Source organism: Ictidomys tridecemlineatus, chromosome 4, assembly GCF_052094955.1.
Source record: "Ictidomys tridecemlineatus isolate mIctTri1 chromosome 4, mIctTri1.hap1, whole genome shotgun sequence".
In the NCBI taxonomy this organism is placed as follows: Eukaryota; Metazoa; Chordata; class Mammalia; order Rodentia; family Sciuridae; genus Ictidomys; species Ictidomys tridecemlineatus.
This window is the reverse complement of record NC_135480.1, coordinates 5,817,514-5,840,489: the sequence shown is the minus strand read 5'-3', so window position 1 is coordinate 5,840,489 and position 22,976 is coordinate 5,817,514. Positions and strand designations below refer to the sequence as shown.

At 58.3% G+C, this 22,976-nt stretch overlaps 1 protein-coding gene across 3 annotated transcripts; it reads left to right on the top strand.

Moving 5' to 3' along the window:
• The first annotated feature begins 2,396 nt into the window (after positions 1-2,396).
• Positions 2,397-21,537, top strand: Grk2 (G protein-coupled receptor kinase 2). 3 transcript variants are annotated; one of them, XM_013362050.4, is made up of 21 exons: positions 2,397-2,611; positions 12,239-12,315; positions 14,115-14,188; positions 14,279-14,380; positions 14,498-14,572; positions 14,723-14,784; positions 15,420-15,471; positions 15,664-15,755; positions 16,069-16,168; positions 16,250-16,328; positions 16,409-16,539; positions 16,741-16,835; positions 16,905-17,012; positions 17,280-17,346; positions 17,631-17,731; positions 19,075-19,141; positions 19,216-19,311; positions 19,565-19,727; positions 19,862-19,998; positions 20,082-20,192; positions 20,260-21,537. In XM_013362050.4, exons 1-21 carry the CDS (start codon positions 2,499-2,501, stop codon positions 20,422-20,424), a joined length of 2,067 nt encoding a protein of 688 aa, XP_013217504.1. In that variant the 5' UTR covers positions 2,397-2,498; the 3' UTR covers positions 20,425-21,537. The 3 variants fall into 3 exon arrangements, with proteins under 3 accessions (XP_013217504.1, XP_077901644.1, XP_005333414.1); XM_005333357.4 differs by having other exon boundaries at positions 2,399-2,611; positions 20,079-20,192; XM_078045518.1 differs by lacking the exon at positions 16,905-17,012 and having other exon boundaries at positions 2,398-2,611; positions 20,079-20,192.
• The last annotated feature ends 1,439 nt before the right edge of the window (positions 21,538-22,976 follow it).

Here is a 22,976-nt window from a genome sequence, read left to right as displayed (position 1 = left end):
AAAACCCAGGCCAGTGTGTGGCTGTACTTTCAGTCCCAAAGAGTCAGGGCAGGAGTTGGAGTTATGGCTTAGTGGTAGAGTGCTTGCCTGGCCTGGCATGCAGGGGGCACTGGGTTTGATTCTCAGCACCACATACAAACAAATAAAAAGGTCTATTGACAACTAAAAAAAAAAAAAAAAAGAAGGTAGGACAGTGGCAAGACATTAGAGACCTACTGCTACATCATCCATCCCTGTTCTACCCCAAACTCCATGTGACCCAAGGACTCATTTATTCAATCATTCCTGGATCACTCAGTCACTCACTCATTTATTCACTCATCAAAAACTGACTGATGTCTTTCTTTGTCTGGTCCGGTCCTGGACATGGTGGAAGAGATGAAACTCAGGAACATCAATTATGGTGGGATACAATGTGTACCTCCCCATATATCAACATTTCTGACATCCAGTGCATTTTCAAATTTTGATGCACACATGTGCATTAATCTTTACCTCCCACTGTCAAAACTTGCAATGTTGCATGTTGCAACTTAAATTAGGGAAACAGGGCCTAGTGAGTGACAGGAGTAGTGATTGAGATGTTTATAGTTGGGGTCAGGAAGTGCTACCTGGAGGGGTTACATCTGAAAGGATGAGCAGGAGCTGAGTAGGGAAGAAGGCACCCAGATAGTCTTCCAGGCTCAGGGATAGCAGAGGCACAAAGGTGAGAACTGATGATTACTGAGGGAATTTCAAGTGCAGAGGATGGTGGCAAATTGAGCTGGAGAGGGGAGCAGGGCTCATTCATCCAAACCTTGACCCCCCACCTAAAGATCCCCCACTTTCAGTAGTCCCAGAGGGCCTGAAGAGCTGCTGCTTGGTGCTAAGTAGGAGGTGACTCCATCAAGTCTAGATTTGGGAACCACATTTCTGGTCAGAACCTGCATTAGGGCATGGCATGGGCATGTGGGAAGGTCAAGAAGATTCTCAAAAGGCCAGACAGGAGGCTGTGGTAAAGTAGGGAGAGGTGGGGGGAAGAATTAAGGAAAAAAAGCCTAGGGTTCTGGCTTGGGTATTGGATTGGGTGATGGCATCACCCACTGACAAGGGGACCTTGCCATCTCAGATTTGCTCTGCTGATCAAAGAATGCAGCCAGAAGTGCATGGGGAAGGCATCCCTGCTTTGCAAAAGGTACCTGGTAGCTGGCCCATGAACTGACATGAGAATGGGGTTCTATGTGTCCTGGGCTGGGAGGAGGGGTCCTGCCATCTTAAGCAGAGAGGGACTCCATAGAGAGGCATGTTGAGATGCAGCTGCTTGCTGCCCTGAGATACACAGATTCCCCTGCTGAGTGAACTCTCAAACAGGGGGATTCCCCTTGCCCAGGAGTAATGAGACCTTATAACCCCTCCTGGAAAAGGCTGGGGGAGGTCTGAGCCCTATGCTGTGAGATTATCATGAATGAGCCTCTGGATGGGGTGGTGTGGGGAAAGAAGCTGGGCCAAGTGTACTGGCCAGAGACCTGGGTCCACAAGGGTCCTTGATCCTGAGAGGGACTCCTAGGGTCAGGATCAAGTCTGGAGCAGCATGGATAAGGGTTGGGTCTGGTGTGCACCTGTGGTGACCTATTAAAGTTCTAGATGCTGGGTCTAGGATTCTGGCTGGAGTTCATGGTTTGGTCTAGGACTAGAATCAAGGTTATGGTCTAAAGCCTGGATTCTGGGTCTCAGTGGAAATCTTGGGTTAGGAGTGTTTTGCAGGCCTGGGGCCAGCTTTGAGGTCTGGGTGTGGATCCAGGGCTGTGACCTAAGGTCTAAGGGGGTGGGGCACGGTCTCAGTCTAGGGTCCTGTTTGTTCTCTGAAGTCAGGGTTGTTATCCAAGGTAGTGTCAGGATGGACTGTGGTGTCCGAGGTCAGGGAATCGGGTGTTATAGTCAGGGTCTGGGAACCAAGTTTCCAGATCATGTTCTGAAGTCTGGGTCTGGGGTCTTGGTCAGTGTCCAGGGTCCTTGTCGCCATCCACGCTGGGTCCCTTGTGGAGTCCGGGATCCGGAGATGCGGTCCGAGGTCGTAGTCACGGTCAGCGTCTGGGCTGGTGTCTGGGGCCCCGGGTCGCGGCCCAAGGTGGCCAGCGGGACTGCGTCCGGCCCCCGCTCGCCCGCCCGCGCGCGGCCTCCAGAGGGCGCCGCCCGCCCGCGCCGCCGCCCGCCCGGCCCGGCCCCTCGCCGGCTCGCTGGCGCTGTGCGCGGCAGGCGGGGCCGGAGGCGGCGGCGGCTCCGGGGCGCGGGCGGCGGCGCCCCGACTGCAGTCCCGGCGGGAGCGGAGCGCGAGCCGCGGCCGGGCCCGAGCCGGCGCCATGGGGCGGCGCCGCCTGTGAGCGGCGGCAAGCGGGGCCGCGGGCGGCGGGCGGCGCCGGGGCCGAGGAACGCGGCCGGGCCGGGCGGGCCGAGCGCGCCGAGCGAGCGGGAGCCGAGCGAGCGGCGGCGGCGGGAGGAGCAGCGCCGCCGCCGCCAAGATGGCCGACCTGGAGGCGGTGCTGGCCGACGTGAGCTACCTGATGGCCATGGAGAAGAGCAAGGCCACGCCGGCCGCGCGCGCCAGCAAGAAGATCCTGCTGCCCGAGCCCAGGTGAGGCCGCGCCGCGACCCCCGCAGCCCCGCGCCCCGCGCGCCCCTCGGTCCCCGCAGCCCCAGGCCCCGCGCGCCGGAGCCGGGCGCCCGCTCCAGGGCCGCCCCGCGGCTTCCTGTGCCTCTCGCCGCCGCCTGGTCGCTGTCAGCAATGCCCCGGCCTCCCCCAGGCCCCGGCGCTGCCCTCCACTCTCCCCCGGCCTGCCTCTGCTCACCCCTCTGTCCGACCGCACCGCTGACCCGCGCCCCTCGAGGTTTCCACTGCCCCATCCGCTGCCCTCCGGTCCACGCTTGTGGGAGATTTGCGGCCGGGGGAGCGAGTCTGCTGGGGTCCCCGTCTGGGCTGGGCTTGGGAGTGCTTTCAGGGCGCCGAGGTGGTGTGCGGTTGCCTCATCCCAGGGGGGCTGCGCTCAGGTGGGGAGCTCCCGCTTCACCCTCTCCCCTGCACATGGTGCCCTATGGGTACCACTGACCAGGTGATGTCCCAGCACACCTGCGGCAACTGGCCCGTGGCTGCCACCTCTATAGGACAACCGATTCATCGCACCTGGTATCAAACTTTAAACTGTTACGGATGTCGTCGCAGAAGCCTAGGGGATGTGAGCCGTAGCCGGGGCTTGTCCCGCATTTTATAGTGGATAAGAGTGTTCTCCCATTGTTTGAGCCACACGGCAGCCCAGGAGGTAGGCTGGACAGTGTGGTGTTGTGCTATGGAACAGGTGGGGAAACTGAAGCCCCAGAAATAAGTGATCTGCCTGGCTTCACCCAGGTAATCCAAGGTAGCCACGGCTACACCAGGGCTTCCAGCTTCTAGCTCTACACTTTGTCCACTACTGGTCTGAGATGGGGCCTGGATGCCCTGCCTCTGTGAGAGCAGATGTGCCCACCCACCACCACCCCCTGTGAGGGTGGAGGACAGTCCCAGCAGCTCCTGGCACATGCCTGAGAGTTGCCTGCTGGGGATTTGGTTCTGTCCCAGCGGCTGTGGTCTTATCATGGAACTTCAAACAAGACCCTTTCCACTTCTGGGTCTGTTTTCACATCTGTGAAATGTGTATGTGTGAAATAAGAGCAGTGACTCTGTGTCCTCAGCATTTCAGGCAGGGCTGGCAGCTGCAGGGGGTACCCTGCTTGGGTCTCTCCCCCTCCCCTTCTTCCATGCCTGTCTTTGGGTTTCAGATTGACTGAATACCAGGCCTAGGAGAGGAAAATTAGTCTGCGTTTTGAAAAGGCCGTTGGGGCCCTTTCTTTTTTTTTCTAAGACGTTCGCAATCAGATTTCTCAAAACAGGAACCAGCCTGTCAGCTGGGGCCATCGAGGGAGCAGCGACAGTTAGGACAAAAATGAGTTCAGAAATGACAAAGCCAGGAGGGAGGAAACGCACTTAACCTCTAGGGCACTGAATGGCTCTCCTTGGAGGCCACAGCTTCCAGACCCTCCTGCAGGTCGGGGTTCTGCAAAGTGTGAGGCGAGGCCTTTTCTGGAACTCTCTGCATTTGTGTAACCTCTCCCCAGAATGCACCACTCCTGACTGCCCCGCCTTGGGTTGGCTCTGCAGGTGTGCTAGAACCCTGAGAAACAAGCCCTTCCTCTTTCCATATGTGCTTTCTGTCCAAGGTAGTGATGATATGATAGAAGTAAGAATGGAAATTATAATAATTCATTATTTATTTTGACATCTACTATCTCAGTTGATCCAAAAAGCAACCAGTAAAGTTGTAAGGCCAAGCCTTGCTTGTAGTAATTACTCAAGAAATATCAAGACCGAGTGATGTCTCTTAGTGCTGAGCAGAAGGAATGAGGCAGGCTGTGAGCTTTCAGGGAGAGGCAGGAATCCAGGATCTCATATTGGTCACCATCGGCTACATGACATTGAGCAAATAGCCTGGAGTCTCCAGCTATATACTGAACATGCTTAGTGCTAAGGCCAGGCAAGGGCTGTGCCCTGCCATGCAGTGGCCAAGCCTTCTGCACTGGAAAGCAGGCCACTCTTGGCAGTGGCTTTGCACCCTCTTTGGTCACATACCTCCTGCCCTTTTGGCGATTGTGACTGTCTTACATCTGCCCGGTACTTCTGTGTGTTTCCAAAGTGCTTCTCCCTGCGTTTTATCCTTTTTGCAGCTGTGGGAAATAGCCTCGTGGATGGTTTTCTCCCCATTAAATAGTAAAAGCCCTTGTGGCCCAGAGCGAGGCAGACACTTGTGCTGGTCACAAAGGAGACCTGGGATTGGCTTTCCCCTGCCACCCACCTCTGTTCACTTTTGCTCTTGTCCACAGTTCATGGGATGGGCTGATGGCACCCCTTGTCTGGGTAGCTGTGGGTCTGGGGTGCTGATCTGGAAGCAGCAGTGCAGCCGCTGGTGCTGGCAGCTGTCACAGTTCACGAGGCCCTGCCTCCTTCCCATCCTCTAAAATGGAGAACCAGGCTGCTCTGGCAAAACTAGTATGTAGAGATGGCAGCTCCACACCAAGGGTCCCATCGGACGCAGGGTCCTGTCTTCCCAACATCCATGAGGTCAGAGTCAGGGAGAGGCCACACGTGTTCCCGTGCCAGGGTGACTTCGGTAGTTGTTCCCACCTTGGGGGTGGTCCTGGCTTGGCAACTTCTATGGCTGGTGCCTGGGCTCGTGGGTTGGTTGGGAGCTGGGGTTGGCATCACAGCCCTGATTTCCCAGGGCTGAGGAACTGGAGCAGTTGGGCATGGTGCCACTTTGACTTGGCACAGGGACCTCCCCTTCTGTCACCCACAGAATCTGAGGAAGCAGACCCACTTCCTGACCTTGTTGTGGAGCTGGAAGGCAGGAGACCTGGCTCCTCATCCTGCTGCAGCACCAGCTCATGTGGTCCGGGCAGGGCAGGTCGCTCGTCCTGGCCAGGCCTGCCTCAGTTTCTGCCTCAGTAAAATGCGAGGGCTGTCCTTCACTGATGACCTCCCCGCCCCCTCCAGCTTTCAGGTCTGTGGTCTGACTTCACCCCAAAGGAGCTGCTGTCTCTCCGCAGCCGCCGCCGCCGCAGCCACAGCAGTCTTGTAATTATCGTCATTTGCTTAATATGACCACTGAGGCCTCATGTAATTAATCTCTGGGCTCCTGGGTGAGGAGCCCTGCCTGGGCTGTCCCAGGAGGTACCCCTGCCCTCCCTGGTGACAGGGGCAGTCCCAGCAGCAGCACGTGGGAGCCTGTGCCTCTTGCAGCCTAGTTGCCTTGGCTATTTCCTGGTCCCTCCCCCACCTCGGCTTCCTCCCTCCACCCCTTGCTGGCTTCCCTGTGTCCCCAGACCCTGCCACTCTTCCTCCACTGCTTCTGCTGCCTCCTCGGTCCTGTTCCTGTTAACCCTTTGCAGCCAGGACTTCCTGCCTCCCTCAGTGGGGGAAGGGGTGCAGGAAGGGCTTTCGCCCTCCTTCCTCCCTCCACTTCTCCATCACCAGCAGAAACCCTGCCACCGCCAGCCTTTCTCTTTTACCTAGAACTTTCCACTCCAGTAGCTGTGCTCTTCCCCCTCCTGCCCCTGAAAACAAGATTATCTTTTCGGCAGTCACTCCCTCAGGGCCTTTGAAGCTGCTGCTGTTTCCCAGGAATGGGTCTCTGGGAAGTCTTTTCCCATCTGTCCTCCTTTCCAGAGCAGGGGGTTGCACAGATTTGCCACTAAGTTGGTGCCTTACCTGCCTGTTCCCTCGGTAAATGCATTTGAAGGGATCGTAAGCATTATAGGTCGGGATCTGTGCATGGGATCTGGGCTTCGTCAGCCTGGGAATGGTGTGTCCTGTCACTGCACCTCAATCCCTAACAGTAAATTCCTGGGAGGACAGGTGCAGGCCTGCTCAGGGCTCCTCTCCTCTCGCAGCTGCGTTTCCTCCCTGTGCGCAGGTTCCTGTGCAGAGGGCTGAGCCCTGAGGCCCTGGGCCTGGTGGGTTCTTCTGTCCCCATGTGGCCGTTGCTTCCAGGTTATTATGGAATAAACATCAGGAGCCAGGAGCACGTGACTGTCTTTGAGGAGTGCACAGCCCCTGTCATACCTGCCCTTGCTTCCTGGGCCCCTCCCCACTGCCCCCTGGCTCCTAAGGTCCGTTTTCTCCTCTGGTTGGAGTTACATCCAAGTTATTTCTAGCCTGTTTCAAATGAAATCCTGAAAATGAGGGGTTTGGCTGCAGCTTTTTTTCTGGCATCTCGTCTCTGCATTGCTGCTCACAGCAAAGGGCAGTGGCGATACCGCAGAAGTGGGTGTTCTGGCAGTAATGTGGGCGGGGGCAGTTCTCCGGTTCTGGAAGCTGTCCTGGGTTTGTGGTAGAGACAGCTGCCCCCCACCCCCCAATGCAGGGCAAGAAGCTCTGGAAGTTTGTTCTTGGGTGGCAGATTTTGGTCTCCCTGTAGCAGTAAGGTGCAGGGTGCTGCTGCTTGTGTCTTAATGGTGACATTGGATGAGGCCACCAAAGTGCTCTTTCTGTGCATCTCTGCAAGGGAGCCTGGGAGTGTGGCCTTCTGTAGACACTCACGGCAGGCTCGTATGTGCAGGGCCAGCTGTCATTTTCTTTCCTTGGCCATGGACTAGTTAAGACTTGGCCATCAGGGTCCGTCTTTCCCATTTGGTAGTGGCCACATTCTTGAACTCTGAGGACATTGTCAGCCCCAGGGAGAGTCATTGAGACATATTAATAAGAAGTCCCAGGGGACTTCCTCCTACTGCTGCCACCTCAGTGCCAAGTTTCCTGGAAATGCCACAGGGGAGCACCTCAAGTGTAGCCGCAGACTCGTTAACTGACATCTCCAGAGTGTGGCAGTTCCCAGCATGGCTGCCCCAAACTTGCCAGCCTAGGGCCTCCCTGCCAGCTTGCCCTGTCGTGGCAGGTCCCAGTGTCAGCATCACTATCACACGAAGAACACCAGACCACAGCCCCTGCCTGCCAAGGCTCTCTTCCAGCCTGATGTGCTCCCAGGAGGGACATTGCTGCTCCCTACACACCCTGGCAGGGGTGAAGAGGGAGGCAGCCAGGGCAGAAGGTGGGCACAGGGAAGGGTCCCCTGAGACCCTGCACCCAGCAGTTCTGTGGAGATTGTGGGAAGGCCTGAGAGGTGTTTCCCTGGGAGGGCTTGGATATTTTCTTTGCCACACTCATTGTGGGCTCCTAGGTCAGTGGCCCTGTGGCCTCTTCAAAAATTGGGCATGTTTGCCTTCGACTCCTGCAGGTGCTTTCAGTACACATATCTGTCACTGATCCTGAGTAGGAGCCACCTGTGAGGGCTCAGACCAACATGCTAAGCCACTGCACCACAAAGCATGGAACTTGCTCTTCTGAACCATGTGGTGTCAGAATGTACTGGAAGTTCTCCCAGTGTCAGGCCAGGTCTGCCCCTCAGAGCCCTGTGAGCACCCTAACTTCAGGGGGTGCCAGGATTGGGGAGCTCTCTGCCGTGGCTGGACTGCCTCCTGGGCACCTTTATGCCAAGGTGCCCAGATTCTTTGAGAGGGAGGCATCAGACTTGCCCACTGGGCCCTTAGCTGCATCGAGGGGAGTGCTCGGAGCTCTGAGGTTGAGAGGAGTGGCAGCCCCTGTTTTCACCAGGTCCTACCCATGGGCCCAGCCTGGCCAGAGCCAGCACTAGGAGCTTGCCTGGCCACTGGTCTCTTCCTCTGAGCACACGGCAAATGTGGAATTTAGACCTGAACAAGACCGGCGAGTGTCTTAGTACACGGAGCAGCAGCCTGCTAGTGAGCTGTGGGGCCTGGGCAGCTCTCTCCCATGGCCAGGAGGTGGGACAGGAGCTGACACCAGAGCAGCGGGCCAGGCACCTCAGGAGTGTCCCCTCTGCTGTGTCCTCCTGGCAGCTTGAGGGTCATGCAGCATTACCCTCACAGCCTCATTTTGCAAATGAGGAAACTGGTCGTGGGCCTCCCAGGAGGGAGGTGGGGTGAACCATTTGGAACCTAGGCCTTGGCACTACCCAGTTTCCAGAGCACAGAGACCCCTGATACCCTGCCCCAAAGGGAACAGAAAGCTTAGGGCCCTCTGGTCTGAGAGTGTTCAGACATTTTGTTTTCTCTCTCTCTCTCTCTCTCTCTCTCTCTCTCTCTCCCTTTTTTCGGTACTGGGAATCGAACCTAGGGGTGCTTAACCACCAAGCCACATCCCTAGCCCTTTTTTTTTTTTTTTAAGAATTTTTTTTAATATTTATTTTTAGTTCTCGGCGGACACAACATCTTTGTTTGTATGTGGTGCTGAGGCTCGAACCTAGGCTGCACGTACGCAAGGCGAGTGCGGCTTGAGCCACATCCCCAGCCCAAGCCCTTTTTATTTTTTTATTTTGAGACCAGGTCTCACTAAGTTGCTTAGGGCCTCACTAAGTTTCTGAAGCTGGCTTTGAATTTGTGATCCTCCTGCCTCAGCCTCCCAAGCTGCTGGGATTATAGGTGTGCGCCACCGCGCCCGGCACCTTTTGTTCTCTTGGTGGTCTGGAGTGGATCTTGGGGGCCATGCACCCCTGAATATGGGGTTGGTTAAAGACAGGGATTCCTCTCTGGGCACATTGCCTCTCACCCTGTGAGCATTAGGCCGCGGGTGCTGGGAGGAAGGTGACCAATTCCGGAGGCCACCCTGCCTTCCATGCAGCCGTACTTGCCACACTAGCAGGGGCTTACCCCAGTGACGCGTGTTTCTAACCTGCCTGTTTCCTTGGCCACCAACCCCCTAGGGATGAACAGGAAACCCTAAAATTGCCACTTGGGGGGCCCAGCCTTCAAGGACTCCGCTCAGGCCTGACCTTGTGTTTGGTTTGGGGGGGTTGTTTATTTTATTTTAAAAAGACTTTTTTCTTTTTAAGGAAGAAACTGAAGTGCTGTGGGCTGGGAGGAATGCCGTGGCCATGCTCAGACGTGGCTTCTGACGGGGAGCCACTTTTGAGCCTGGGGTCCTGCTCTTGCTGTGCTCTGGGCCTGGGCGACATCAGAGCCCCTGGGAGAGAGAAGGGCCTGCCTGGCAGGCTCCCCTGGCTGTCTCCCATGGGGGGCCTTTGTGTGTCCACTGTGGCCTCTCTGAGCCACATGGCAGGAAATGGTGGTGGCTACTTCCTGGCTCCTGGGTGGGCATTCCCTGGGCCAAGCTGGCATTAGTTGTGCTGGTTCCCAGGAAGACATTCTGGGGCTTCTTCAGGGCTTCCCAGGGAGTCCCCATTTCCCCATCCCAGGGCCATGCCCAGCTCCTCCTGGGGTCCCCCTGGCAGCTGGAATTGCTTGGCCTTCGTCTGCACCTCCCTGTCTGTACTTCTCACCTGACCCTCCACTGCCATGGGAGATTGACATTTTGTGATTTTTTTCTCCTCCTTTATTGCTTTTCCTCATCTTCTTCCCTGTGGTCCAAAATGTCCCAGAATACAAGAACCAGGTGCAGAAGCAGAGGCCTTGAGCTGAGCCAGGGGTTGGGAAGGGTCCTGCCTTCCTGGATCACTTCCCAGGTGAGATCCAGGCACAGGCCTCACAGGTTCCTGGGCTCCATGCCCGTGTCCTGCTGTCAGGTCTCGGGCCTTGACACATTCCAACTGCACCCAGGGCCTCCCAGCTTTGGTGTCCTCTGCAGCCCCAGAGCAGGGGACTGAGTCTCAGTTTGACACTTACCAAGCTCCTGCGGTGTGTGAGACCCTGTGAGACTTGGCTTCTGTCCTGGTCTCCTGGGTCCACGTGAGTTCCACAAGGTGGGGGGAGCATGTCCCACGTGGGTGGTTCGTATCATACGGTGATACGAACTGATGTGTGGCCTGCAGGAGGGGACGGTGTGCCCTCGTGGATGTGGGGTGCATGCTGGCTCCAGACACTCTGCTGGTTTTCAGGAGGAGGCAGTGTGGGGGTGCTGGGGTACTTGGCCCTGGGTTGACAGCTCTTCCTTCCTTGCTAGACAGGGTCTGTTCCAAAGGAGTCTCAGAACAGAAACACAGGGTTACAGGCTGTCCTTGTCATCAGGGCCCTACTTCCTGTCAGAGGCAGCTTTGAGAGGTCATGGAGTCTCCTAGCTTGTGAGATTGGGGGCAGGTGAGGGTTGTACTTACGACATCTTTGTGGGCTTGTGATTAGGGGTGTCTCCTCCCTCCTAAGGAGGGCTGGAGGCAGCAGGCCTTGGGTCCTACTGCCATAACTGGACCCACATTCTTTTTAAAGTTTTTTTGGTACTAGGGATTGATCGCAGGGGTGCTGAACCACTGAGCCACATCCCCAGCCCTTTGTGTGTTTTAGTCTATTTATTTACTTATTTGTTTATGTAGTGCTGGGGATTGAACCCAGGGCCTTATGCACGCAAGCAAGCACTCTACCAACTGAGCTATGTCCCCAGCCCTATATGTTTTATTTTGAGACAGGGTCTTGCTAAGCTGCTGAGGCTGGCCTTGAACTTGAGATCTTCCTGCCTCAGCCTCCCGAATTGCTGGGATTACAGGCATGCGTCACGGCACCCGGGCTGAAGCCACATTCTTGCAGAGCCCTGGGCCCAAGGCCTGGAAGCCCCGTTTATAGGACAGGCTAGCAAACTCTCCTTCTGCCATCTGGCAGCCCCAGTCCCCTCCTTCCTGTCTGTCATCTGTCTGGGCTTCCTCCCATGGTGGTCCCATAGGGTCTGTGCCCTGGCTGAGTCTTCCCAGTACCCAAGGACCTGACCTCCCTCTGTCCTTTGCTATGCCTCCCCCTGCCCTGTGGGGCTCTTGCTTGTCTGTCCTTTGGCTGGCAGTTCCTCACCAGTCACCCATGTTGGGACAGGCTGGCAGAGCTGAGCTGCAAATGGCCTAGAAGAGAGGAGAGGGGACAGCAAGGTGGCGTCTGGAGCTTGGAGTGTAGCCTGGTGTGGCTTCCCCAGGCCTTGCTCAGTGTTAAGGTGGGGGTTGGTTTCAGGCCCACGGTGGCTAGACCCTTACCTACACCCTTAGCAGAAGCCCCACATCTGTGTCACGATCTGACCAACTATTGTGGGCTATTGAGGCTTGTGTTTTCTTTTTTTTTTTCCCCCTGAACTATTTATTAAGTCGAGACACAATCCATACAGTACAAAGTTTGTCCTTAGACTGTATGGTGCTGTGGTCCACTGCGTTGTGCAGCCCCCACCCCTGTAAGACCAGACTGCCTCCATCACCTCGAAGGGAGACCCTATGCCCATCGGCAGGCCTGCCCTTCCCTTCCCCCAGACCTACCCTGTCCCTGTCGCTTGCCCTGTTCTAGAGAGTCACATGCATGGAGTCATGCAACCTGGCCTTTTTGGGACCGTTGTCTTCCCTGAGACATAACCGCAGGGTTCAGCCATGCCAGGCGTGAGAGTGCTTCACTTCCCTTCGTAGCCGAGTATCAGGCCATCGTGTGGGTGATGGACGGGCACATTTTGTGTATCTGTTCATCAGCCAGTGGACAAACCCTGGCTGCTGCAGTGTGGCCAGATTCTCAAAGCCAGTGGCGACAGTCCTGGGCTTCTGCAGGTGGTGGGCTTCCGAGCGGGGGAGGCTCGGGTGCATCTCCTGTGGCCTGTGGTCAGGATAAGTGAGTAGGCCATCGGGACAGCCACCTCCCACCATCGGTGGGTCTACTCAGACTCTGGGCAGGATGGGGAAGGGCCTGCAGCCCCGCTGAGCTGCGCCCCCTGTTTTGCGCCCCCTCTGCCCCACAGCATCCGCAGCGTTATGCAGAAGTACCTGGAGGACCGGGGCGAGGTGACCTTCGAGAAGATCTTCTCCCAGAAGCTGGGTGAGTGCAGCCGTGGCTGTGCCAGCTCGGGGGCTTCCCACCCTGTCCAGCTGCCCAGGGAGGACCCTGAGGTTGATTTCCTGCCACCCCCGCAGCTGACTGGGCTGTGCTCCCCTCTACCTGGAGGGTTGGCCACCCATCCACTCAGGGCAAGGTGGCCATAGGGGCTACTCCCCGTGGAGCTGCCACCCTTGTGCATGCCAGCCCCTGGCCATCAGCCCAGGGAGCCCCGTGATGGGGAGGGGACAGTGCCCAGTGGTCTTCCAGGGCTGCCAGGCTAGTTCCTCCTTTGGGGTTTTTGTTTTTGAGAGTTGCAGCTTCCCCTTGGCCCAGCCACAGCTGCTCTGGGCCGTTGGTAGAACTGACAGGAAGAGGCGGGGCCCTTCCTGTGGCGCCTGCCCAGCTGTGGTTGGCCCTGCCCCGCCCCCAAGGGCCCTCTGAGCAACCTGCCTCTGTGGCGAGCGGGGGTGTTGGGGGCCCCATCCTTCTTCCTGGTGCCTGGTGCCTCTTGTCTTGGAAGTTTCTTGAGTCTGCCCCACTGGCCCAGAGGGCAGGCTGGGGGCGGTCCTCAGGGGAGCAGCTGTAGCCCCACTGGACTGAGCTTCGGCCTTGCCTTCTTGGCCTTCCCAGCCTTCCCGTGAACAGGATCTGGGAGTGGCCTGGCAGGATCAGGCAGTAGAGGTCAGTCTTGAAGAGTCAGTGTGTGCTGGGAAGCACACAGTTTGGGTCCCAGGCCTATGCTGAGTTATCTTGGGAAACTTGCTTCACCTCTCTGAACCTCTCCTCATCTGGGTAATGGGACTTATGAGCCCCACTGCCCAGGACTGACAGGGATGGATGGAGATGGTGCCCATGTTACTCAAAGGCACTACATTAAGAAAGGACAGCTGCAAGCTCAGGCAGAGGTGTCCAGGCAATTGTGGCATTGACATTACCAGGGCGGTGCCCCCAGAGAGGTGTGGGAAGCCACCAGCTCAAGTCTTGTCACCTATCAGCTGGAGGCCAAGGAAGGAACAGGAGTGCCCTGAGCTCTGCCTCGTCCTCCCACAGCTGCTCTGGGGCCAGGCCTCAACCTTACTCCCAGGGAGGGGTGAAGGTGCCCCGTCCAGGGCCTGCTGGGGCCCTTCTTAAAGCTCACCTTACACTTCCGTGCCCCTGCCCTGAAGCCTCGCCCTCCAACCCACCTTCCTGGGAACCAGTCACTGGTTGAGGAGCCCCGAGTTCCCTGCTCATGCCTCTGCCAAATGCCGTATGTCTGACAGACCTCCCTGAGCCTCAGAGCCTCAGTTTCCTCATCTGGACATGCCCTCCCTGCCAGGGCTGCTGTGAAAGTCAGCCATGTGTGGAGCGGGCAGGGGAAGGGAAAGGGGCCTCCCTCAGAGCCACCTGCTGCAGCCTGACTTGGCCCAGGTGGCCCGGGTGCTGGAGGCCCGGGTAGAATCCCACTGCACCTGCCTGGCCCACCGGTGGGTGGTGTAGCCTCTCAGAGGGGGCACAAGGCTGGGGTACCTGGGGTTCCTGGCACCCTCCTCTGCGGTACCATGTGCTGCCACTTCCCGCCAGCTCCAGAAGAGGCAGGTTTTGGGAAGGACAGAGCACAGGGCCCAGCCTAGAAGCCAAGAAACTTCAGGTTGGCCACAGCCTTAGCGGCCACGTTGCCCAGCCCCTGCCTAGGAGATGACCTCTGCTGCTACCTTGGCCGGTTCTGCCTAGGGAGCCCCAAATCCGCTTCTTCCACAGTGACAGGAATACCCCGGGAGGACACGTGGCTCAGGGTGACCCAGCTTGGTCTCTTTTAGGGTACCTGCTCTTCCGAGACTTCTGCCTGAACCACCTGGAGGAGGCCAAGCCCCTGGTGGAGTTCTACGAGGAGGTGAGGTGGGGCCTGGCCCAGGGCAGGTGGTCCGCTAGGCCCTGCTCCACATCTGTGCACCACCTGGCATCTGTGCCCTGTGCCCTCCAGATCAAGAAATATGAGAAGCTGGAGACGGAGGAGGAACGCGTGGCCCGGAGCCGGGAGATCTTCGACGCCTACATCATGAAGGAGTTGCTGGCTTGCTCGCACGTGAGTGGCCCCCCAGCTCCTGTCTCCCCAGCCGGCCCTGTGCTGCCTGAGCCGTTGGGGAGCGAAAGGGAAGGAAAGGCCCTGGGGAGGACTCATGGCCACCTCTGTCCTCCCCAGCCCTTCTCGAAGAGTGCCACTGAGCATGTCCAGAGCCACCTGGTGAAGAAACAGGTGCCTCCGGATCTCTTCCAGGTGCGTGCTGGGCTCATGTCCTGCTGGCCCCATCTGACCCCGCCAGGGTCTTCTGGGACAGCCCCAGGACCAGAAGTCTGGGAACTAGGGGCGGGACCCGGGCAGCCACTGCCTTAGGGCCCAGTCACCCACTTCCAGCTCCCTCTGCAGCCGTACATCGAGGAGATTTGTCACAACCTCCGAGGAGACGTGTTCCAGAAATTTATCGAGAGGTGAGTGCAGGGCCTGATATAGGGGAGGAAGGAACAGAAGGCCCCACGGGGGCAGGTGCTGGGCCTGTCACTGTCCCGCTGCAGAGACTCCTGGAGGTCAGGCGGGCTCCCAGTCATCTCCTTCCCCCTGCCCTCTCAGCACCAGGCTCCTCAAAGTCTGTCCCTGACACCTCACCCCCCGCCCCCCACCTCCACCCCTGTGCACCTTGCCTCCCCGTCTGCACAGCACCCTGCCAGGCCCACCTCGCCTGAGGAGCCTCAGGGTCCTGAACACAGAACGCACCCTGCCCTTCATGACCGCTCGGTGTTGGCAGGGTGTCGTAGACATTGCAGCGTTGTTAGGGTCACAGCTGTTCAGCAGGGGGTGGGTGGCTTCACAGGGAATGAGCTCTGTGTCACTGGAGGTATGTAAGCAGCAATATGACGAGCCTAGTGGAGGATGTGGTGGCAGGAAGTCTGGGTTAGACTGAGCGCCCTCCTCTCTGAGCTTCTCGGATCCCAGCAGGAACCCACAGCTGGGTGGCAGAGGCCCATGCCCGGACCCCAGGGAGCATCAGTGGGGTGGACTGGCTCATGCCAGCCTCATCCTGCCCACTCTCTGAGGCTTACCTAAGCCTGGACACTTCTCTTTACAGCGATAAGTTCACACGATTCTGCCAGTGGAAGAACGTGGAGCTGAACATCCATGTGAGTGGAGCTGGTGGGCGTGGAGGGCCAGAGCCGGGCCACGGGCGGGGCGGGAAGCTAGGGGGGTTTGCCCCTCTGCCCCTAGAGTGGTGGCTCTGGGGCTCAGAGCTGGCATCCCAGTCGGGGAAGCTGGGGGCAAGAGAGCATGTAGCCCAGGCAGCCTGCAGTGACCCAGCTGTTGCCACCCTGCAGCTGACCATGAACGACTTCAGTGTGCATCGCATCATCGGGCGCGGGGGCTTCGGTGAGGTCTACGGGTGCCGGAAAGCAGACACGGGCAAGATGTGAGCACCCTGCTCAGTTGGCATTTGGCAAATGCCTGAGAGGGCAGGGACACCTGGGCGGCCTGGGCATCCTGGGGAAGAGCTGTGAGGGGGACCAGTGCCCCTGCATGGGCAGTCTCAGCCAGCCACATGCTGTCCCCTCCTCCCCGTCTTGCTTTGGCTGTCACCTCCTACAGGCTCCTCAGAGCTTCTGACCTTCCAGCACCTTCTGTGTTCTCTGAAGTTCTGATTTTGTCACACGCTTGTCCTGTGTCTAGTCTTTCCCATAAGTCCCCCGAGGCCACAGCCGTCCCTCCCTCTCACCCCTGCCCAGGTACGCCATGAAGTGTCTGGACAAGAAGCGCATCAAGATGAAGCAGGGGGAGACCCTGGCCCTGAACGAGCGCATCATGCTTTCTCTCGTCAGCACTGGGGTGAGCATGGGCACCCTGCGGGCCCGGGAGCAGCGGGCCAGCAGCCACACGTAGCGTCTGCTGACCGCCCCTTCCTTGTAGGACTGCCCCTTCATTGTCTGCATGTCGTATGCATTCCACACACCGGACAAGCTCAGCTTCATCCTGGATCTCATGAATGGTGAGTGTAGGGCCGGCACCAGGGGCCCCGGTCCTGCTGGGGCAGCCAGCTGAGTGCCACTCCACGGTTGCCTCCCTCAGGCGGGGATCTGCACTACCACCTGTCCCAGCACGGGGTCTTCTCTGAGGCTGACATGCGCTTCTATGCGGCCGAGATCATCCTGGGCCTGGAGCACATGCACAACCGCTTCGTCGTCTACCGGGACCTGAAGGTGAGGTGCCCGCCCCCAGCACACCTGGTTCCCGGCCCATCTCCTCCCCTCAAACCCCCACCTCTTGTCCCATGTGGCTACTTCCTGGTCAGCTTGGGACTAGGGAAGGGAGGGGAAGACCCCAGCTGGGCCTTGTCTCCAGCACCCAGATTCTCTCAAGTGGAGACAGGCGGGCAGCCGCTCACTGGGCTTCCTCCACAGCCGGCCAACATCCTTCTGGACGAGCATGGCCACGTGCGCATCTCAGACCTGGGCCTGGCCTGCGACTTCTCCAAGAAGAAGCCCCATGCCAGCGTGTGAGTGCCCGGCCAGCCCCTGCCTCCCCGCACCCCACCCGCCCACTCATGGCCTCCTTGCTCCCACAGGGGCACCCACGGGTACATGGCCCCCGAGGTCCTGCAGAAGGGTGTGGCCTACGACAGCAGTGCCGACTGGTTCTCCCTGGGCTGCATGCTCTTCAAGCTGCTGCGGGGGTGAGCGGGCCCCAGGGCGGGAGTGGGACCGGCCTGGAGACTTCCCCTGTCCAGGCAGGAAGCAGGGGAGTGGGGCCCACCACTGCCTGGGTGTGGGGCAGCCAGCTGAGTGCCACTCCACGGTTGCCTCCCTCAGGCGGGGATCTGCACTACCACCTGTCCCAGCACGGGGACCACCTCTGACTTTGGATGAGGCTCATTCACGTGGCCCGCGAAATTTTCTCTGTTCTTATCCTTTGAATTTGGTCTTTGACCTCTCTCCCTTAGGCACAGCCCTTTTCGGCAACACAAGACCAAAGACAAGCACGAGATTGACCGTATGACATTGACAATGGTGAGCAAGAGGGGTCCCGATGTGGGACAGCAGGGTTGCTGGGGTCTCGGGTGGGTGCTAGGTTTCACAATGGTGGTTCCCACTGACCAGTAGAGAACTCAGGCCTCTGGGTCCCTCACTGCTGCTGGCAGGCAGATCTCTTGTCTGGAGGGTCTCACCCTCTCCATATTGTCGTAGCTCACACTTGCAGGGGGCCAGTTAGGAAGCTCTAACCCTCCCCACCAAGAGTTGTGATGGGCTTAGGGCACTTCCTCAGCCTCTCGGTGTCCTGCTTCTCCCTAAAGGCCGTGGAGCTTCCCGACTCCTTCTCCCCTGAACTCCGCTCCCTGCTGGAGGGTCTGCTGCAGAGGGATGTCAACCGGAGGCTGGGCTGCCTGGGCCGTGGGTGAGTGTCCTGGCTACGCGGGCATGCAGCTGTGTTGGGTCTGTTATGGGCTGCTCACCAGTCTGCCCAGGCCTCTGACTGGCCCCCTAAGGTTGAGGACTGTGTCCCACGGTGGACGGAGCCCCCTCCGTGGTCCCAGCCTCCTTTGAGGAGCTCACAAGTAGGTTCAGAGCCATCACTATTCAATATCCTCAGGGTGGAAGGGCTGCCCAGGCTGGAGCTGCTGGCGCCAACCAGGAGCCAACCAGGGCTCAGCTTCCAGGGGGCCCTTGTACCCAAGATGATGAGGAGGGTAAAAGCAGCTTTTTACTAAGTGCTGGGCAGCGTGTTACTGAATTACCCATATTAAAACAATAAGCTAGGGCTGGGTCTGTGGCTCAGTGGTACAGCGCTCGCCTCGCACGTACGAGACCCTGGGTTTGATCCTCAGCCCCACATAAAAATAAATAAGTGAAATAAAGGTATTAAAATATATTTAAAAAAATAAGCTAGGCATAGTAGCATGTGTGCAGCTACTCAGGAGGCTAAGGTAGGAACCTCATTTTTTTTTTTAATATTTTTTTTTAGTTATAGCTGGACAGAATACCTTTATTTTATTTATTTATTTTTACGTGGTGCTAAGGATTGAATCCAGTGCCTCGAACGTGCTAGGTGAGCGCTCTACCGCTGAGCCATAGCCCCTGTCCAGAACCTCACAATTTTGAGGCTAGCCTCAGCAACTTAGCAAGACCCTGTCTCAAAATATAAATAAATAAGTAGGGGGGCTGGGAATGTGGCTCAGGCGGTAGCGCGCTCGTCTGGCGTGCGTGCGGGCGGCCCGGGTTCGATCCCCAGCACCACATACCAACAAGGATGTTGTGTCCGCCGAAAACTAAGAAATAAATATTTAAAAAAAAGAAAAAAATTTCTCTAAAAAAAATAATAAATAAATAATTAGGGGCTGGGGATGTGGCTCAAGCGGTAGCGTGCTCACCTGGCATGCATACGGCCCAGGTTCGATCCTCAGCACCACATACCAACAAAGATGTTGTGTCCGCCAAGAACTAAAAAATATAAATAAATAAATAAATAAATAAACGGGCTGGGGATGTAACTCAGTGGTAGAGCACCCCTGGGTTCAGTCCCTGGTCCCCAAAATACATAAAACTCAACAACCCTGTGATGTGGGAACTGCTGTTCTCCCATCTTAGAGATGAGGAAACAGGCTCAGGGTTAAGGAAGTTGTCCAGGGTCACAGAGCCAGAAAGTGGCTGAATCAAGAGTTAAGCCCGAGTCCAGCCTGACCGCTTGGCCTAGCCTTAGGTGGTGCCAAGCCCTGGTGACAGGCTTCTGTGTCGCCACAGGGCTCAGGAAGTGAAGGAGAGTCCTTTCTTCCGCTCACTGGATTGGCAGATGGTCTTCCTACAGAAGGTAACAGCCTGTGTGGGCCGGCCTGGGTCCCTGCAGCCCCCTCCCATGCTGACAGCCCATCCCCTGTTCTGCAGTACCCACCCCCACTGATCCCCCCGCGGGGGGAGGTGAATGCAGCCGACGCCTTTGACATTGGCTCCTTTGATGAAGAGGACACAAAAGGAATCAAGGTACTGGGCCTTGCCTGGCCTCACACTTGAGGCCCAGCCTCGCCTTGTGGGCTCCTTGCCCCTTCTGTGTCCCTGTGAGGCCCTGGGCTGGCCCTGGCAGCTGTGGGCCGCACTTCCTCCTCCCTAGACCTCCCTGGGGGGTGGCGGCTGGACCAGACCATCCCTGTGCCAAGGCCCTAGGCAGGCCTGTGGCTAATGATGTCCTGGCACCTTCTGTCCATCTGTGTGTCTCTGCCCTGTGCACTTGATGAAGTTACTGGACAGCGACCAGGAGCTCTACCGCAATTTCCCCCTCACCATCTCGGAGCGATGGCAACAGGAGGTGGCAGAAACTGTCTTTGACACCATCAATGCTGAGACAGACCGGCTGGAAGCCCGCAAGAAGGCCAAGAACAAGCAGCTGGGCCACGAGGAAGGTGAGGCTCGCGGCTGCTGTAGAAATGAGAACCAGGCTTGGGGTTGCGGACCTCACCCAAGGCCACAGCCAGCAAGTGGCCACACTGAGATCTGAATCTGGGCTTGAGCCTGCCTCTCTGGTCTCTTGCGTCAGACTACGCCCTGGGCAAGGACTGCATCATGCATGGCTACATGTCCAAGATGGGCAACCCCTTCCTGACCCAGTGGCAGCGGCGGTACTTCTACCTGTTCCCGAACCGGCTGGAGTGGCGGGGCGAGGGCGAGGCCCCGGTAAGGAGCGGGTCTGAGGTTGGGGTGCCAGGTGTGGGGGTGGCTGCAGGCCTGCCCCTCACCGCCTGGCCGCCCCGCAGCAGAGCTTGCTGACCATGGAGGAGATCCAGTCGGTGGAGGAGACACAGATCAAGGAGCGCAAGTGCCTCCTCCTCAAGATCCGCGGTGGCAAACAGTTCGTCCTGCAGTGCGATGTGAGTAGGGGCCCGGTGCGGGTGGGTGGCAGGGCTGCTGGCTGGGGCTGACGGCCGGTGTGTGCAGAGCGACCCTGAGCTGGTGCAATGGAAGAAGGAGCTGCGAGACGCCTACCGTGAAGCCCAGCAGCTGGTGCAGCGGGTGCCCAAGATGAAGAACAAGCCACGCTCGCCCGTGGTGGAGCTGAGCAAGGTGCCGCTGGTGCAGCGCGGCAGCGCCAACGGCCTCTGACCCGCCGCCACCCGCCCGCCTTTTATAAACCTCTAATTTATTTTGTCGAATTTTTATTATTTGTTTTCCCGCAAAGCGGAAAAAGTTTTATTTTGTAATTATTGTGATCTCCTGTGGCCCCAGCCTGGCCCAGCCCCCAGGGAGGGGCCCGCTTGCCTCAGCTCCTGCTGCCACCGACCCAGCCACTGTCCAGAGCCCCGCCTGACCCCTGGGGCCACCCACTCCCAGTGTCTTCCTGTGGGGAGAGCAGCAGCCCCCAGCAGCCCTTCCACCCCTCCCCAGGGATGAAGCCTCACTGAGCTGCGCCACCTCAGGCCCTGTGGGCCGTGCTCTGCCACGGCACAGCTGGGAGGTCCAGCGTCCCCCCCCCCAGGGGAGGGCACAGCACAGGGATACTACTTGAACTTTCCCACCACAGGGCCCCCCTGCAACAGAGGGCCAAGGCCCGGGCCCTGTGCTGTCCTGCCCTCTGGCCATTGGTGAGGAGAGGCCCCTTGTCTCCCTGGCCCCCAAGGCCTCCTGAGGTGACTGGGTGGGTCTCTTGGGCCGTTGGTCAGGAAAAGCCCCCATGTCACTGGATGACCCCATCCCCCTGCCCTGGATACCGTGGGGCTCCGTGTGGAGGCGGCGTTGGCAGCATGCTCCCCGCAGCCCTCCTCTTCCCACCAACCCTGGGCTCAGGACCACGGAAAGGCACCTGTGGGCTGGGCCACACCTGCCAAGCCTGGCCCCAGGTGCCCCTCACCCCAGGCTGGGTGAGACCTCACCTTCCTGGGACCACAGCTGGCCAGCAAGGTGGCTGGGTGGCACAGCGAAGGTCTGTGGTCGGGGCCAGCCCTCCCTGCCCAGGCCAGTCAGTGTGCCCCCAGCCCTGGCTGTCCAGCCCCACAGCCCACGTCCTGTCAGTGCCACTGCCCACGGGCACCACCTCACCCACCGCATGCCCCCTGTGCCAGTCGCGCTGCCATGTGTGGTGTCGCGCCTTCTCCCCGGGGCTGGGTCGGCGCCCTCCCCTCTTGTCTACTCACTCCCGGGGCGTTTCTTTGCCGATTTTTGAATGTGATTTTAGAGTGGAAAATGATACTATGCGTTTTTATAAAAAATGGTGCCTGACTCCTCGCTGTTTCAGACTCTTCGTGTCTGGTGACCACTTTTCTACCTCTACCAGGCTAGGACCTGAAGGGGGGGTCTTGGTGGCACCAGGTCCCTCCACTGCTGTGGCAACCTCTGGGCAGGCCTAGGCCTTCTTCTGGGCTAGACTGGGATACTCCACTCCCTCTCCCACCTGGCCCAGCATGTAGTGCCCTCACCCACCTCCTGGGAGTAGGGGGCCTCTTGCCCACTTCCCGGGTAAGTAGGCAAGCCCACTTTTGGGGTTACACTTGGACAGCTTTACTGAGCCCCTGCACATCAGGCACTGTGCTAGTTTCCACTCCTCTGGGACAGTTGGGGCACCTCTACCCTCTAGGCCATGCTGTGGCCTCTGGGTCCTTGGCCCTCTCTGGCTTTGGACTCCCTTCTGGCCTCACTGTGTAGCCCCCAGTAGGGGTCCCTGGGTCCAAGGGCACCCCAGCGGCAGGCCTCTCATCTCCCCAGAGTGGGCTTCCTCTTCTCCATGTCCCTGCCTCTTGGCCCTGGGGTGATGAGGCAGGTTGTGTGTTGCCTGGTCCACGCGGGGTTCTGCTGGGAAAGGCTGAAGCCACGCACAGTATGGCTGCAGAGCGGGGAAGCCTGCTGGGGCAGCACAGGCTGGGTGGGGTACTGAGGAGTCTTGGAGGAAATGACCTTTGAACTGGTCCTCCAGATGGGAGTGGGATGTTTCTGGGAGGGGCCAGGCACTCAAAAGTGACAGTGCGGGAAGGAAGGAAGTAGGCCAGAGAGGCCTGCTCAACCCAACAGGGAGCCCCGCTGCCTGGTGACTGCAGGGAAGATGTGCAGGGAGGGGAATCCCTGAAGGCTCTGACGGGGCTGGCTCTAAAACAAATGGCCGGCCACTGTGCCAAGACACCAACAAAAGCCAAGGGCAGGAGGCAGGCGCAGGTTACTGCTTCTGTCCAGGACGCCCTCATGATGGTAGGGGCAGAGGAAGAGGTGAGAAAGGCCACGTGGAAGAACACGGCCCAGCAGGAATTTGCTGGGCTTGGGGATGAGAAGGGTGGGACTCTGAGATGGAACACAGGGAAGCACCATTCTGAGGCAGGACACCACTGCAGAGCTGGCCTGAAAGGAAGAGAGGAAATGTGACTGGATTTGGTTTTGCACATTCTAATGCGACACATGGCCAGAGATGTCCCAAAGGTGGCATCAGGGAAACGATGAGGGAAGACAAGTTCTTGCCCAGGGGGAAGCCTGACTTGAGAGTTGGTGGGTGATTAGGGGCCTGGAAGAGTGGAGGGGCAATGCAGAAGTAAGGGCTGGTGGGGAACTGTGTTCAAGACTACAGGTTAAACAGCCATCAGGCTCCAAGCCCAGACACTCCAATGTGAGGCCACCTTTGAGCAAGAGCTAAATAGCCATTAGCCCTTCTCTATCACACTGTCTAGTCCTTTTAC

Bases quoted from the DNA above. Each gene is read 5' to 3' on its own strand.
- Grk2 (XM_005333357.4), top strand. From the start codon at position 2,499: ATGGCCGACCTGGAGGCGGTGCTGGCCGACGTGAGCTACCTGATGGCC. The intron at 16,540-16,740 runs GTGAGGTGCCCG...CTTCCTCCACAG, and splicing joins TCGTCTACCGGGACCTGAAG to CCGGCCAACATCCTTCTGGA. The intron at 19,142-19,215 runs GTAACAGCCTGT...CCTGTTCTGCAG, and splicing joins AGATGGTCTTCCTACAGAAG to TACCCACCCCCACTGATCCC.